This window comes from Lithobates pipiens, unplaced genomic scaffold (assembly GCF_037356315.1).
Source record: "Lithobates pipiens isolate NorthernLeopardFrog02 unplaced genomic scaffold, aLitPip1_a1.2 Scaffold_10, whole genome shotgun sequence".
NCBI lineage: Eukaryota > Metazoa > Chordata > Amphibia > Anura > Ranidae > Lithobates > Lithobates pipiens.
In genome coordinates this window covers 24919068-24935253 of record NW_027507686.1, presented here as the reverse complement: position 1 = coordinate 24935253, position 16186 = coordinate 24919068, and the positions used below count along the sequence as shown (strand labels likewise).

Below are 16186 nucleotides of genomic sequence, written 5' to 3'. Positions count from 1 at the left end.
AATCTCAGTATAAATACAGCTGTTCTGTGAAGCCCTCAGATGTTTGTTAGAGAACCTTAGTTAACAAACAGCATTATGAATGACAAGGAACACACCAGACAGGTCAGGGATAAAGTTGTGGAGAACTTTGAAACAGGGTTAGGTTATAAAAAAATATCCCAAGTATTTTACGTCTCACTGAGCTCTGTTCCATCCATCATCTGAAAATGGAAAGAGTATGGCACAACCGAAAACCTACCAACACATGGCCGTCCACCTAAACTGACAGGCCGGGCAAGGAGGGCATTAATCAGAGAAGTAGCCGAGAGGCACATGGTAACTCCATGTGCCTGAAGGAGTTACAGAGATCCAGAGCTCAGGTGGGAGAATCTGTCCACAGGACAACTATTAGTCGCGCTCTCCACAAATCTGCCCTTTATGAAAGAGTGGCAAGAAGAAAGCCATTGTTGAAATAAAGCTACAAGAAGTCCTGTTTGCAGTTTGCGAGAAGCCATGTGGGGGACACAGCAAACATGTGGAAGAAAGTGCTCTGGTTAGATGAGATCAAAATGTTACTTTTTGGCCTAAAAGCAAAACCTTATATGTGGAGGAAAACTAACACTGCACATCACCCTGAACACACATCCCCACCGTGAAACATGGTGGTGACAGCACCATGCTGTGGGGATGCTATTCTTCAGGGACAGGGAAGCTGGTCAGAGTTGATAGAAAGATGGATGGAGCCAAATACAGGGCAATCTTAGAAGAAAACCTGTTCCAGTCTGCAAAAGACTTGAGACTGGTAGGATAGAACCAATGTTATGATGGAGTGCTACCTTTGTCATTATTCTTGCTCCTCTTCCTTATTCCTCCTCCTCCTCTTCCTCCTCATTCCCTGCCCCTTCTTTGTCTATGCCTGCTCACTTGGCTGTCGTTCCTTATGTTCAATGGCTAATATTTGGCCACAGATGCTTTAACCAGTTGCCGACCGCCGCACGACGATGTACGTCAACAGAATGGCACGGGCAGGCATATGGGCGTACCTGTACGTCCCTGCCTTCCCGTGGGTGGGCCCCCCCCCCGGTGCCAGCGGCGGTCGGAATCCGTTCAGGAGCGATCCGGGATGAGGGGGCGGCCATTCGTTCATGGCCACCCCCTCGAGATCGCTCCTGACGAATGGAAGTGCAGCGTGACATCACTTCCTCTCCTGTAATGTAAACACAGGCAGAGGAAGTGATGTAATCCCCAATCACCCCTGCAACCACAGTCACAGTGACACCAATTGCATTTTTTTTTTGCATTGGTGTCATTTGTGACTGTAATAACTGTTAGGGCAGTTAGGGTTAGCCCCCTTTAGTTCTAGGGTACCCCCTAACCCCCCAATAAAGGTTTAACCCCGTGATCACCCCCCGTCGCCAGTGTCACTAAGGCTGGGTTCACATTGCAGCGATTTATGAGAACGGATGTGATTCGCACCGCACTGCAGTGCAAATCACATCCGATCTCTGTGCGATTCGAGTTCAGCCATACAGATAGTATGGCTAAATTCGCATCGCACCCGCCGCACCCGCTGCAAACTCGCACGGGAGCCTTTTTTTGGTCCGCAGCAGAATCGGATCGCATGGGTGTTCACACCATGCAATCCGATTCCTGTCCGAGTTTGCAGATCGCACTGCGATATGCGAACTGATCTGGGGGTGTCATTAACATTTCACTGACACTCCCAGCAGTTCGCATAGGGCAGTGTGATGCGGGAACCCGCCGCGGATTCGTGGCGTTCCCGCATCGCTCCAGTGTGAACCCAGCCTAATAAGCGATCGTTTTTCTGATCGCTGTATTAGTGTCACAGGTGACGCTAGTTAGGCAGGTAGGTATTTAGGTTCGCCACAGCTTTTTATAGCGCCAGGGACCCCCATATACTACCGCATAAAGCCCCCTGATTGCCCCCTAGTTAACCCTTTCACCAGTGATCACCAAATAACTGTTACAGGTGACGCTGGTTGGTTAGTTATTTTTTTATAGTTTCAGGGCACCCGCCATTTATTACCTAATAAAGGTTTAACCCCCTGATCACCCGGCGGGTGATATAAGTTTGAGGGTCAGATAAGGTCTGTGTCGCCCCAGGCAGCGTCAGGTTAGTGCCAGTACCGCTAACACCCACGCGCAAAGCATACACCTCCCTTAGTAATATAGTATCTGATCAGATCTATATTAGCGTCGCCAGCAGTTTAGGTTTCCCAAAACGCATTGTTAGCAGGATCAGCCCAGATACCTGCTACCACCTGCATTTAGCCCCTCCGCCAAGCCCAGCCCAGGCCACCCAAGTGCAGTATCGATCGATCACTGTCACTTACAAAACACAACGCACATAACTGCAGCGTTCGCAGAGTCAGGCCTGATCCCTGTGATCGCTAACAGTTTTTTTTGTAGCGTTTTGATACAGTCGCTGACAGTCTAGGTGCTTTTTTACCTGTGAGTCTCACTAGTGTACCCCTAAAATTAGGGGTGTCTACTTTCCAAAATGGGGTCATTTGGGGGGGTTTGTGCCATCTTGGCATTTTATGGCCTTCAAAACTGCGATAGGTAGTGAGGAGTAAAATCAAAAATTTACACCCTTAGAAATCCTGAAGGCAGTGCTTGGTTTTCGGGGCCCCGTACGCGGCTAGGCTCCCAAAAAATCCCACACATGTGGTATCCCCGTACTCAGGAGAAGTAGCAGAATTTATTTTGGGGTGTCATTTCACATATGCCCATGGCATGTGTGAGCAATATATCATTTAGTGACAACTTTGTGGAAAAAAAAAAAAAAGTTTGTAATATTCCCGCAACTTGTGGCAAAATATAAAATATTCCATGGACTCAACATGCCTCTCAGCAAATAGCTTGGGGTGTCTACTTTCTAAAATGGGGTCATTTGTGGGGGTTTTGTGCCATCTTGGCATTTTATGGCCTTCAAAACTGTAATAGGTAGTGAGGAGTGAAGTCAAAAATTTACACCCTTAGAAATCCTGAAGGCAGTGCTTGGTTTTCGGGGCCCCGTACGCGGCTAGGCTCCCAAAAAGTCCCACATATGTGGTATCCCCGTACTCAGGAGAAGCAGCAGAATTTATTTTGGGGTGTCATTTCACATATGCCCATAGCATGTGTGAGCAATATATCATTTAGTGACAACTTTGTGAAAAAAATAAATAAATAAATAAAAGTTTGTAATTTTCCCGCAACTTGTGGCAAAATATAAAATATTCCATGGACTTAACATGCCTCTCAGCAAATAGCTTGGGGTGTCTACTTTCTAAAATGGGGTCATTTGTGGGGGTTTTGTGCCATCTTGGCATTTTATGGCCTTCAAAACTGTAATAGGTAGTGAGGAGTGAAGTCAAAAATTTACGCCCTTAGAAAGCCTGAAGGCGGTGCTTGGTTTTCGGGGCCTCGTGCGCGGCTAGGCTCCCAAAAAGTCCCACATATGTGGTATCCCCGTACTCAGGAGAAGCAGCAGAATTTATTTTGGGGTGTCATTTCACATATGCCCATAGCATGTGTGAGCAATATATCATTTAGTGACAACTTTGTGAAAAAAAATAAAAAATAAATAAAAGTTTGTAATTTTCCCGCAACTTGTGGCAAAATATAAAATATTCCATGGACTCAACATGCCTCTCAGCAAATAGCTTGGGGTGTCTACTTTCTAAAATGGGGTCATTTGTGGGTGTTTTGTGCCATCTTGGCATTTTATGGCCTTCAAAACTGTGATAGGTAGTGAGGAGTGAAATTACAAATGTATGCCCTTAGAAATCCTGAAGGTGGTGCTTGGTTTTCGGGGCCCCGTACGCGGCTAGGCTTCCAAAAAGTCGACCACATGTGGTATCCCCGTACTCAGGAGAAGCAGCAGAATGTATTTTGGGGTACAATTCCACATATAACCATGGCATGTGTGAGCAATATATCATTTAGTGACAACTTTGTGTAAAAAAAAATAAAACATTTTTTTTGTCATTATTCAATCGCTTGAGGCAAAAAAATAAAATATTCAATGGGCTCAACATGCCTCTTATCAATTTCCTTAGGGTGTCTACTTTCCAAAATGGGGTCATTTGGGGGGGTTTTGTACTGCCCTGCCATTTTATCACGTCAAGAAATGAGATAGGCAGTCATAAACTAAAAGCTGCGTAAATTCCAGAAAACGTACCTTAGTTTGTAGATGTGACAACTTTTGCGCAAACCAATAAATATACAGTTATTGACTTTTTTTTACCAAAGACAAAAATGACTAAAATTGAGTTTATTGGATTTTTCTAATAACAAAAAGTAGAAAATATCATTTTTTTTCAAAATTTGCGGTCTTTTTACGTTTGTATCGGAAAAAAAAAAAATTGCAGTCAGTCAAATACCTTTAAAAGAAAGCTCTATTTGTGGGAAAAAAAGGACGCAAATTTTGTTTGGGTACAACATTGCATGACCGCGCAATTACCAGTTAAAGCAGCGCAGTGCCAAATTGTAAAAAGACCTCTGGTCATTGACCAGCAAAATGGTCCGGTCTGAAAGTGGTTAAAGATATGTAGATATGTTTGGAGCAGTATATTATTGCTATTGTTCATATGTTACAGTATTGGTTATGTTGCTCTCCATGTTTTGGCACCCTCCATGTCGGATGGTCAATCGGACCTCATGGGGTATACGATGATCGTTGCTTATTTGAGCTGGTTTACCCCTCTTATACTTTTTCTATGCCTGTTATCAAACTGTGTTTTCTTCATGCAATCTGCATATACAAATAAAGATTATATAAATATAAAAAAAAAAAGACTTGAGACTGGGGCGGAGGTTCACCTTCCAGTGGGACAACAACCCTAAATATACGGCCAGGGCTACAATGGAATGGTTTAGATCAAAGCATATTCATGTGTTAGAATGGCCCAGTCAAAGTCCAGACCTAAACCCAATTGAGAATCTGTGGCAAGAATTGAAAATTGCTGTTCACAGACGCTTCCCATCCAATCTGACAGAGCTTGAGATATTTTGCAAAAAAGAATGGGCAAAAATGTCTCTCTCTACATGTGCAAAGCTGGTAGAGACACCTCCAAAAAGACTTACAGATAGAATAGCAGCGAAAGGTGGCTCTACTAAGTAGACTCAGGGGAGCTGAATACAAATGCACACCACGCCTTTCACATATTTATTTGTAAAAAAAAAAAATGAAAACCATTTATCATTTTCTTTCCACTTCACAATTATGTGCCAATTTGTGTTGGTCTACCACATAAAACCCCAATAAAATATATTTAGGTTTTTGGTTGTAACATGACAAAATGTGGAAAATTTCCAGGTGCATGAATACTTTTTCAAGGGACTGTATGTGTGTGTATTAAACTGTGGATTTCCGCATCCTTGCTGAGGCCATTTGGGGAAAAGGTGTTTAATTTATGGATCCAAAAGGTCCCACGTTTACACAACACCGAAAATCTTTAACTGGCAGTGAGAGACTTATCAGGTATGCATTTGATGGCAAAGACAGTGAAGGCACCTGTGTCCCTGCCATGACACAAGGTGAAGTGGCGTAGGACACTATGCTTGTCTGAACGATCTTTGAAGAACCTATGGTGCTCACAGGTTCTCTTACTAAGTGGGCGTATAGTGCACCCCACATACAAGTGACTGTAAGAGCACCTTAACCCAAAGATCACATAATTCAAAAGTGATGAACTGTTTAATATTGCAAACATTAACAGTCCTTGAAACATGGTTTGTCCGATAACTTCAATATTCCTGCATCTAGAGTTGACCGATGAGGGAGGTGCAATTATTACAAAGAATTTCTGCAAAGTTGGTGGTAACTCATATTTACATTATATGAGTTGTCACCACCCCACCTGGAAGGACAATATCCCCTCTGGCCAGTTCCATCGACTAAGAAAGAATTGTTCGAAGGTGGAGGACTATATAGAACAGAGCTGTCTTCTCAGACAAAAAATTATAGACAAAGGCTATCCTAAGGAGTTAATACAAGAGGCATATTCTAAACTCCTTAATAGCTCACTTAAAAGACCCCATATCAAAACTAATGAGCATAACATCACACATTTCACTACAGTATTCAACAGTGATTACCATGCCATTGAGAGGGTGTTTTCGAAACAACGGCATATTTTACAGATGGACACCAAATTGGCACCTCTCATTTCCGACACACCCCGTATCACCTTTAGAAGGGCCAAGTGCTTTTGAAGAACATTATGGCGCCCAGCAAGTTAAGTGAGGCCAATAAGGCCAAAAAGGCAGATATTCGATTTTTCTTTGATAATATAATGGGCATTCTTAGATGTGGTAAAGGGAGAATGCCTCACAAACCATGGGGGGACAAACCACGTTCATGGGGGGACAAACAATGTTTAGAATATTAAACAGTTCATCACGTGTTCTACGGATTATGTGATCTATGCGTTACTGTGCTCTTGCGGTCTCTTGTATGTGGGGCATAATATACACCCACTTTGTAAGAGAATCGTTGAGCACCGTAGGTTAACCGAAGATCCTTCAGACAAGCATAGTGTCCCAAGCCAGTTCACCTCATGTCATGGTGGGGACACAGGTGCCTTGAAGGTATTTGCCATCGAATGCATATCTGATAAGTCCCTCACTACCAATGAAAAATTTTTGGCGTTGTGCAAACGTGACAACTTTTGGATCCATAAATAAAACATCTTATCCCCAAATAGCCTCAACGAGGGCCCGGAAATCCACTGTTTAATAGAATTGTGATTGCACACACATATCCATGGGCACAGTTATGTGGGTGCGGATGGATGTAACCCCTGATACTGACCCCTCCTTTTTTCCTCTTCCTTCCATACATCTCCTTAAATCTTTTATTATATTATGGGCTTTAGCCTGGTACTTTTTTCTGGAATTTGCATTGTATAAAAAGCTTCCCTACTTATACCTGGGTCCCTATCAGTCCCCCTACTTACACCAGGGTTCCCATCAGTCTCGTTAATTACATAAGGGTCCCGAACAGACCCCCTACTTACATCAGAGCCCCCATCAGACACCCTACTTACATCAGAGACCCCATCAGACTCCCTACTTACACCAAGGTCCCCATCAGTCTCCCTACTTACATAGCGGTCCCCATCAGACCCCCAACTTACATCAGGGCCCTCATCAGTCTCACTACTTACATCAGGGTACCCATCAGACTCCCTACTTACTTCTGGGTCCCCATCAGTCTCCCTACTTACACCAGGGTCCCTATCAGACTCCCTACTTACATAAGGGTTCCCATCAGACCCCCCAACTTACATCAGGGCCCCCATCAGACTTCCTACTTACATCAGAGCCCCATCAGACTCCCTACTTACACCAGGGTCCCCATCAGTCTCCCTACTTAAACCAGGGTCCCATCAGTCCCCATACATCAGGGCCCCCATCAGACTCTTTACTTACATCAGGGTCCCCATCAGACTCTCTACTTATATCAGGGTCCCAATCAGATGCCCCCAAACACACTTACATTAGGTTGCCCATCAGGGTCCCCATCAGTCTCCCTACTTACATCAGGGTCCCCATCGGTCTCCCTAATTACACCAGGGTCCCCATCAGACTCCCTACTTACACCAGGGTCCCCATCAGTCTCCCTACTTAAACCAGGGTCCCCATCAGTCCCCATACATCAAGGCCCCCATCAGATTCTCCACTTACATCAGGGTCCCAAACAGAGTCCACCCTTACCTGGCTGTGAGGCAAGTACCGCCCATTCTTAAATCAAGTCTTTCCACCAGCATTCTATAGCCCAATGTAGTACCCTCAGTAGGCTCTGGCATTGGACTGCTAAATAATGGGAGGGGCTTACCTCTAGATAATAGCAGGGCTTAGAGCAAGGTATCAATATACAGACATGAAGAAATTAAATATTCTTAGTGTGTGGCCACCCCTCCCCCTCCCATTGGCTGGTCTGAAACAGGAAAGAATTCCAGCTCTGTTCACAGGATTCAATATTCTTCCTATTAGAAGGACACATCAGGCTCCTGCTCACCGTTATTTCTGTGGCCTTGGCAGTCATCCCATGGAAACTCAGCATGACTATCTCCAGGCCGTGAAAAAGTCAGACTTTACCAGATCATCCGGCCGGCTAGGTGGGCGATATGTCCGACAGTAAGTAAGGCAATTGCTGCAAAGAGACACAAAAGAACAAGATAAACAGGATAAAGAAGCCAACCATCTACTTCTTTGGTGTGCACATATGTCGGGCACAGATCAGCCCCTACTTGCTACAAAGTTACAATGCACAGACTGATCACTGGGAGAGAGGAGACCGCTCCCTCCTGCTTGCAGCAGACTTATGACATCATCGCATTTTGTGATAGCATCGGGCAGGTGAAAGGTGATCTTTATGGAAATATTGGGGGTAAAAAACAAAAATGAATTATTTTACATAACATCTTTTTTTATACTTTTTTCTCTACTTACATATATGCCGGTGTATAAGACGAGCGGGCATATAAGACAGCCCCCTAATCTTACAGTTGTTTAGCATTTTTTTCTTGCACTTATCGTATAAGACGACCCCCTTCCGAGGCTTCCGACGCTTGATATTTCGTCCTAGCAGAAGAGCTGGCGCCATATCCTATTTCCTGCTGGAGCCAATCACAGTGAGCGATGTATTCTATTAATGAATACAAAGCCTGCTTGGATTGGCAGAGGCTGTATCATCATCAGCCCGCGCCTCTCTGACTCTCAATGCCAATCCGACTGGCAGAGGTTGTTACTCCAATCCGAGCAGGCTCTGTATTCATTTGAATACATTGCTCACCGGGATTGTCTCAGCGGTATATACTGTATGTAGCCGAAGCTACATACAGTATTACCGAACCCTCAGAAGGGGCTGATCCGGCGTATAATAATACGACCCCTGATTTTTGGCCAGTTTTTTTAAGTGTAAAAGGTTATCTCATACGCTGGAAAATATTTAATTTATTTAAACAAACATAAATATTTATTTATTGTATTTAATATATTTTTTACACTTTTTTCTTTACTTAACTTTATTGCTATAACAAGGGGCAAATAGGCAAATAACCCCCTATATGTAATGGGTAATATATTAGCTGTAATGGAGGATAGTGGGGAAATTGATAGTCTAATAGGCTAACAAGCCCCCTATGTTATTGCATTGGGTAGGTGATAGGTCATTTTTATAGAGACATTGGGGGGGGGCTAGACCCCCAATGTCTCCATGAAGAGAACCGGTCACCTGCTCAATGGAATAACATAGGGGGCTTTTAAACTACAAATTTTCCCCCTGTCCTTCATTACAGCTAATCAAGCACAGGTCATGCTTGATTAGCTGCATCCTCGGCTCCAGTAACCAAGGAGTTGCAGCTGTAAACCCAGAAATTGGGTAATACACATCTCTTCTGGATTCATTAATCTTAAAGGGGATCAGGGAACAAATATGAAAAGCCATTTCCTGCAGTCTTGATCATCCCAGAGGAATGGGAGGGCCTGAGAAGCACCGCAAGTGGTGGCAGTGGGAAGGTGTACCATTCAGAGCCCTATAGAAGTGATCATAAATGGGATCACTTTCATGTAAAAAGCCCTTCGCTGGCTCTACAAATAGCAAGCTTATGGCTGCTGCTTGCTTTAACCCCTTGTATACAGCACCGTTTATGAACGTTCGTTGGTAGATGGGGTGACACTTTTCTGAAAAATTATACTGTTCCTGTATATTATGAAAGGTCAGAAATGTATTCATGGAAACATTGAAAGTTACTGGCAGGTGCACTTGAACCTTTTACCCAGCTTGACAAAAAAAAACAGCCACTAGAGGGAGCTCTTATGCCACGTACACACGATCGAACTGTATGACGACTTAGTCCGTCATACAATCCGACGGACAATCCGGCGTACTTTCCACTGAGGCCGCGCACACACGCGGGGACTGTTCGCCCAACTTTGTCCGTCAAACAGTTTCGGCAAACAGTCCGCTCAAAATTAGCATGGACGGACATGGCTACACACGACGGACGAACAGTTTGCTGAAACCGTGCGCGATGACGTGAACGGCACGTACGACGGGACGAAAAATACGACGTCCTATACACTGCATTATAACTTTCAGCGTGTAAATCCTTTCTGAGCATGCGCGGAACTTAGTTTGACGAACAAGCCTACTTTCCACTGAAAGGACTTGACCACACACGGATACACAAACAGTCTAGCACGTACGACGGGACTAGAAATAGGAAGTCCAAGACACAGCAAAGCACCCTTTGGGCTCCTTCTGCTGACTTTGCGTTAGTGGAAGTTTGGTTAGAGACGATTCGCGCTTTTCAGACTTCAGCTTAATTCGTCCGTTATTTTTTTTTTTTATTTATTCTCGAATTGGAATATTAATCATAGGATGAGGATGAATAAAGACATTTGTGATAACTCTGTGTGAATATAAGCAGCAAAGCAACTTCACTTTTCTTGCATTATGAAGAAGAAAAGAATGTGCTATATTAAAAAAACACAAAATTAGCAGCATGACGAATATGCTAGCTTCAATACGAACACTAGTTTTACAAGACAGAGCGCTTCCGCCCTGTAAATCCTTTCTGGGCATGCGCCATTCTTAGTCCGTCGGACTAGCATACTGACGACCGTATTGTCCGCTGAAACCAAAGTACGACGGAAAGATTGTTGTGCAAACCGAAATTCTTAGTACTCCGGACTGCACGCTGAAAAAGTCAGCTGAAGCCCACACACGAGCGGATTGTCAGTTGAAATGTGTTTCAACGGACTAAGTACGTCATACAGTTCGATCGTGTGTACGCGGCATAACAAAGCTGAATTTGAAATAGAACCAGGCAAATATGGATCAGAAGTGTCCTATCAGGAACTATCTTTAGGTAAATATTATAATAGCTGAAGATGAGACTCACTGAAAACATATCACCATCCCCTATTCAATACAAATTACCAGAGGCGGAGGAGGAGGAAGAAGAAAGGAAGGATTGAAGTAAGAAAAAAGAAAAAAGAAGAAGAAAGAGGAAGGAAGGAAAAGAAGAAATAAGAAGAAAAAAAGAAGAAGAAATGAAGGAAGGAAGGAAAAGAAGAAAGAAAGGAAAGAAGGGAAAGAAGAAGAAAAAGAAAGGAAGGAAGGAAATTAATTAAGAAGAAGAAAAAGTAGAAAGGAAGGAAGATAAAGAAGAAAGGAAGGAAAAGAACAAAGAAGAAAAAGAGGAAAGGAGGGAAGGAAAAGAAGAAAGAAGAAGAAAAAGAAGAATTTTTCCTTATGTCCCCTCACTTACTCATATTGTCAGATATAGATGAATTTCATCAGGGTGAGCTTTGTTTGTGGAAAATATCGTCCAGCTTCCTCCCAAAGACATCTCGCAGTCATGTGCGAAATTCCTGCCGGCAAAAAATAAAAAAAACGCAAGATTGTTAATACATCGATATGCGGGGATGGCAGCTGACCGAGAGATGACAGCCCAATGGCAGAGTGCACACAGCAAGACAACGCTGCTGCTAATTGCAAAGCAGTGTCTTAGCATTGTAAGTCCCCATCAGGAAGTGCTGTTACTGGTAGGATCTACAGGTAAGAATCTCGGCAAAAGATTCACACACAAGGATTTGCTTAAAGTGGACTAAAAACATCAATTTAATGGATTAGCAACAGTTACATTCAAAGCCTGCCAAATATGCTAACTGACACAGTTGCTTGTGCTCTCAGCTGAAATGTTAAGCCATGAAATGACTGGTGACATAACTGATCACATGTGCAGCACCATGGCTGCTGCAGATCAAACAGAGGCTGAGATGGCAGCTCCCCTGGCTGTAAAGGATAGAAGGGTTTAGTTCCACTTTAACCACTTCCCGCCCGGCCTATAGCAAAACGACGGCCGGGCGGTGGTTGCGTTATCCTGACTGGGCGTCAGATGATGTCCAGCAGGATAACAGCCACTGCGCGCACCAACGTGATCGATGGTGCGGTGTGTCAGCCTGACACACCGCTACACCGATCTCAGTAAAGAGCCTCCAGCGGAGGCTCTTTACCATGTGATCAGCCATGTCCAATCACGGCTGATCACAATGTAAACAGGAAGAGCTGTTGATCGGCTTTTCCTCACTCACACGATCACAGCAGGTCACATGACAGTTGATGGATGGCTTCCTTTCAAGCCATACATTGTGTACAATTGTGCTGTTAGCTGACATTGGTCACATGGTACAGACTGGGTCCAATCACAACAAAATAAACTAAATGAATCAATTTCATTCTTTCATTCAGTAAAATTCTTGCTTAAAGTAATAAAATTCATTGCTATATGCAAACATAATGTGTAAAAAAAAAAAAAAAATAATAATAATAATAATGATCACTTCTCCAGAGTAGTACAATGTTAATATGGCACATTATTTTGCTCTGGTCAAAAAGTGTGTTAAAAAATATATACATAATACATTTTTTGTCCTCTTATCTCAGACTGTCTACTTTCGAAAAATGGGTTATTTGGGGGATATTTGGACTGTCCTGGCATTTTAATTACTTGCCAACCATACACTGTGTATATATGGCGGCAAGGCAGTTTTGCTGCACAACATCACATACTCAATACGTGATCGTGTACTTCCGGATCTGGAGTGCGTGGGCACCGCCGCCGGCCCACTCCTGCTGTGATGATTCTGTACACAGGCAGAACGGCGGTCTGTCAGTAGAGAAGACATGGAGCCTGTGTCTCTGCCAAGCAGAGGCGCCGATCCATGCCTTCCCCTAGTACAAGCACCTCCCCCACAGTAGTAAAACTCTGGTCAGGCACACATTTAACCCTTTGCTCACCCCTGATGTTTAACCCCTTCTAAGTCAGTGTCATTAGTACAGTGACAGTGCATATTTTCTAGCACTGATCACTGTATTAGTCTCACTAGTCCCCAAATAGTGCCAGTTAGATGTCCCAAATTTTCACTGCAACATCGCAGTGCCGTTAGAAGTCGCAGATCGCTGCCATTACTACTAAAAATTAATTAATATAAATATCCCATAGTTTGTAGAAGCTATAACTTTTTCGCAAACCAATCAATATACCCTTATTGGGATTTTTTATTAAACAAAAATATGAATACATATTGGCCTAAATTGATGAAGAAATTCGATTTTTTACATAATTTTATTGGATAGGTTTTATAAGCCAAAATAAAAAATATTCTTTTTTTTAAATTTTTGGTGTTTTGTCATTAAAAAAATAGTTTTTCAAATTGTTTGTCTTTTTTTATTTTTTTTTACCATATATATATATATATATATATATATATTGGATATGATTTATAGTAGAAAGTAAAAAAAATACTGTTTTGTATATTGTGCAATGTGACTTGTATATTATGTAAATCTAATTGTCTATTGTGACCAAAAATTGTAGTTGTTTTTATGATTATAACCCAAAAAATAAAATCAGCGGATGTGATCAAATGCCACCAAAAGAAAGCGCGATTTGTGGGGGAGGGGGAGACATCAATTTTATTTGAGTACAGCGCCGCACAACCAATTGTCAGTTATCGCAAAAATGGCCTGGTGATTAGGGGGGTTAAATCTTTCGGAGGTCAAGTGGTTAGGGGCCTCAAAAAATAGAACAGGCTGTCAGTACTGATCAATTTTCAAATATATAGAGTACTGTATACACCATAGATTGCAGAGGCTATAACTAAGAAACCAGTTAATATACCTTTTTTTTTATTTTCCAAAGACATGTAGCAGAATACATTCTGGCCTAAAATTAATTTGAAGAAATTAAATTGTTTTAATTATCATTTAATACACGCTTATTGGGATTATTTTTTTACCAAAAAAATGTAGCAGAATACATATTGACCTAAACTGATGAAAACATTTGATTATTTTAATGGATATGTTTTATAACTGAAAATAAAAACTATTCCTTTTTTAAAATTCTTCGGTGTTTTCAATAAAAATAAATAAATAATGTTTTTCCCAAATTTTTTTTTCTTTTTTCCAATTTTTTTTTTAACCAAAAATATATAAACAGAATACATATTGGCCTAAATGAATGAAGCAATATGTTTGTGTTATTGCTATTATTTTTTACTATCTACCAGAATACATTTTGGCCTAGATTTATGTAGAAATTAGATTTTTTTAAAATTATTTTATTGGATACGTTTTATAGCTGAAAATAAAACATTTTTTTTTTCATTTTTGGTCTTTTTAATTTATTTGATTTTTTTAACAAAAAGATTTCAAACGCTATAAGTAAGAACAAAAATATATACTTTTTTTTAATCAAAGACATGTAGCAGAATACATTTTGGTTAAAATTTTATGAAGATTTTTTTAAACTATTTTATTAGATATGTTTCCTAACTAAAAATAAAAAATATTCCTTTTTTTAAATTTTGTGTGTTTTTTCAGTCATTTTTATTTATGTTTTTTTATTACCAAAAAGATTGTAGATAACAAAGAAACCAATTAATATATAAAAAAAAATTTTTTAACCAAACACATGTACCAGAATACGTTTTGCCCTAAATTTATGTAGAAATTCGATTTTTTTAATTATTTTATTCGATATATTTAAAAACTGAAAATATTTTTTTTTTTTTCATTTTTGGATTTTTTTCATTTATTTACTTTTTAAAGAAAATATTGTAAACACTATAAGAAAACAATTTATACTTTTTTTTAAATCAAAGACAAATAGCAGAATGCATTTTGGTCTAAATTTATGAAGATTTTTTTTAACTATTTTATTGGATATATTTTATAACTGGAAATTTTGGTCTTTTTTACATTTGAATTTTCTGTTTATTTATATAATAAAAATTCCCAGTGGAGATCAAATACTACCAAAAGAAAGCTCTATTTGTGGGTAAAAAAATGTGTAAATTTCATTTGTATACAGTGTTGCATAATGATGTAATTGCCAATTGAAGTAGAACAGTGCTAAATAGCAAAAAAGTTCTGGTCATGAAAGGGTTAAAACCTTCTGGAGTTGACAGGGGGAGAAGGATCCTTATCCTGGTGTGTTATCTTTGTGAAATTTGTCAATATGAGGACATCACATTTCATGGATGGGGTCGTTTTTCTTGTTATTTGCCACACATCTGAATTTTACATTTATCTATCTATCTATTTATGGGAAGTAAAACAGAAATAAACTTGTTTATTGCAGAAATGTAAATCTCAGCAGTCATCTCATCCTCCCCTCCCCCACAGAATAGAGAAAATTTGAAATCTGACAGTTGACAGTTGAAATCCAGAAATGTACTGGCTGAGGTCATGTGACTGTACTGGCTGGCTTTTTGCCAACTTAGGGGAGGAGTCACGGTGACCAGCACTGTGATTTGATTGGCCGGCGTGACAAGCACTGCGATGTGATTGGTCAGTGTGACCAGCTCTAGGATGTCATTGGCAGTGCCGCTATAAAAAGCAGTCTCACACCTGTGGAGCTCAGAAGAGTCTGACTTCTCTTGGTGTGAAGACCTATTCTGAGCTCCTAAGAGATTTCTTCTTCTAGCGTATGATTTTCACTGTGTTTTTAACCAGTGAAATGAGACCATTTATAATGGAAAGCATGATTGCAGAGATAAGACCTGAGCCATTTAATGGCTTTCTGGATCATGATAGGGATGTAGTCCACGCCATATCATCTGTGAGGACTCCCCAGAGCTGTGTCCCTAATAACATCAGGGGAAATATTGCAGCCATTAGGAAGATCATGAAAAATGCCGCGCCAGCTAGAAAGCCCATGAAAATTGCCGTCGCCGCTGAAGTCTCGCCTCTTGTTACTCCCCCCGGCTGTGACACTAGAGAGGGCATGAGAAATATTTCAGCGATTAGAAAGATCATGAGAAATGCCGCACCAGCTAGAAAGCCTCTGAGGATTGCAGCAGCAGAAGTCCCGCCTCTTGTCACTCCCCCGAGCTGTGACACTAGAAACATCAAACTTGTCACAGCAGGAAATGTCCAATCAATACCATCACACGGCGACAGCCAGTCACCTTTCATATTGCACCGCCTGCTCGGAGAAGGCGGATTCGGACAGGTCTTTCTGGCAACTCATTCTGCAGCCAAGAAGATCATGGCCATCAAGTCTGTAGTGAAGACTTCAGATCAACGTAGCGCCATTGAAACAGAGCAGAAGGTCATGCAGATGGCGGCAGGGTGTCCATTCCTCACCCAACTTTACACCACTTTTCAGACCCGCCATTC

The 16186-nt window shown here is 41.4% G+C and overlaps 1 protein-coding gene across 5 annotated transcripts in view; it reads right to left on the bottom strand.

Moving 5' to 3' along the window:
- Positions 1-16186, bottom strand: part of LOC143928148 (F-box only protein 31-B-like) — a 219652-nt gene that overhangs the window by 181266 nt on the left and 22200 nt on the right. For all 5 annotated transcript variants that reach the window (XM_077452897.1, XM_077452871.1, XM_077452879.1 and 2 more), the window contains exons 3-4: positions 11268-11370; positions 8009-8143 (exon numbers count right to left, since the gene is read on the bottom strand). Coding sequence is in view for 2 of the 5 variants with exons in the window: in XM_077452925.1 (XP_077309051.1) it covers positions 11268-11370 (103 nt within the window). In the remaining 3 variants the exon portion in view is untranslated. The remainder of the gene's footprint in view (positions 1-8008; positions 8144-11267; positions 11371-16186) is intronic.